General features: G+C 61.0%; 1 protein-coding gene across 1 annotated transcript; it reads left to right on the forward strand.

Moving 5' to 3' along the window:
* On the forward strand, positions 1 to 331 carry DQ04_27531000 (hypothetical protein; the record flags this gene model as incomplete). Its single annotated transcript, XM_009318378.1, has 1 exon — positions 1 to 331. A coding segment is annotated over one exon (331 nt), but the record flags the coding sequence as incomplete, so codon positions are not given.

The raw sequence follows: 331 nt of genomic DNA on the forward strand, positions 1-331 counted from the left end.
CCCTCGAAGGCAACAGGCACGAGCACACAGGCAGCGCTAGCAAAAAGGAGCACAGGCGCAAAGAGAGGGCACTGCCACGCAACGCATCATGAGGTGAAAAACGTAGGAGGTGGGTGGGATTCAATCGTCACGAAGCTGACCGACGACCTCTCCGCAGCGCGGCGGCTCCACAAACGGTCTCTCTCCGCCAAATCAACATTTGCATCAATCGTGACGGAGGCCTTGCTTTGCCGGGAACTCCTCCGCGTGTCGATGCTTCCGCGCAATGTGCCCAACCCGATGTCCTGCCCGCCCTGCTGCACCTCAGCCTTCCGGGAGATCACGCGGCCCA

This window comes from Trypanosoma grayi, assembly GCF_000691245.1.
Source record: "Trypanosoma grayi strain ANR4 Tgr_2753_V1, whole genome shotgun sequence".
Taxonomy (NCBI): Eukaryota; Euglenozoa; class Kinetoplastea; order Trypanosomatida; family Trypanosomatidae; genus Trypanosoma; species Trypanosoma grayi.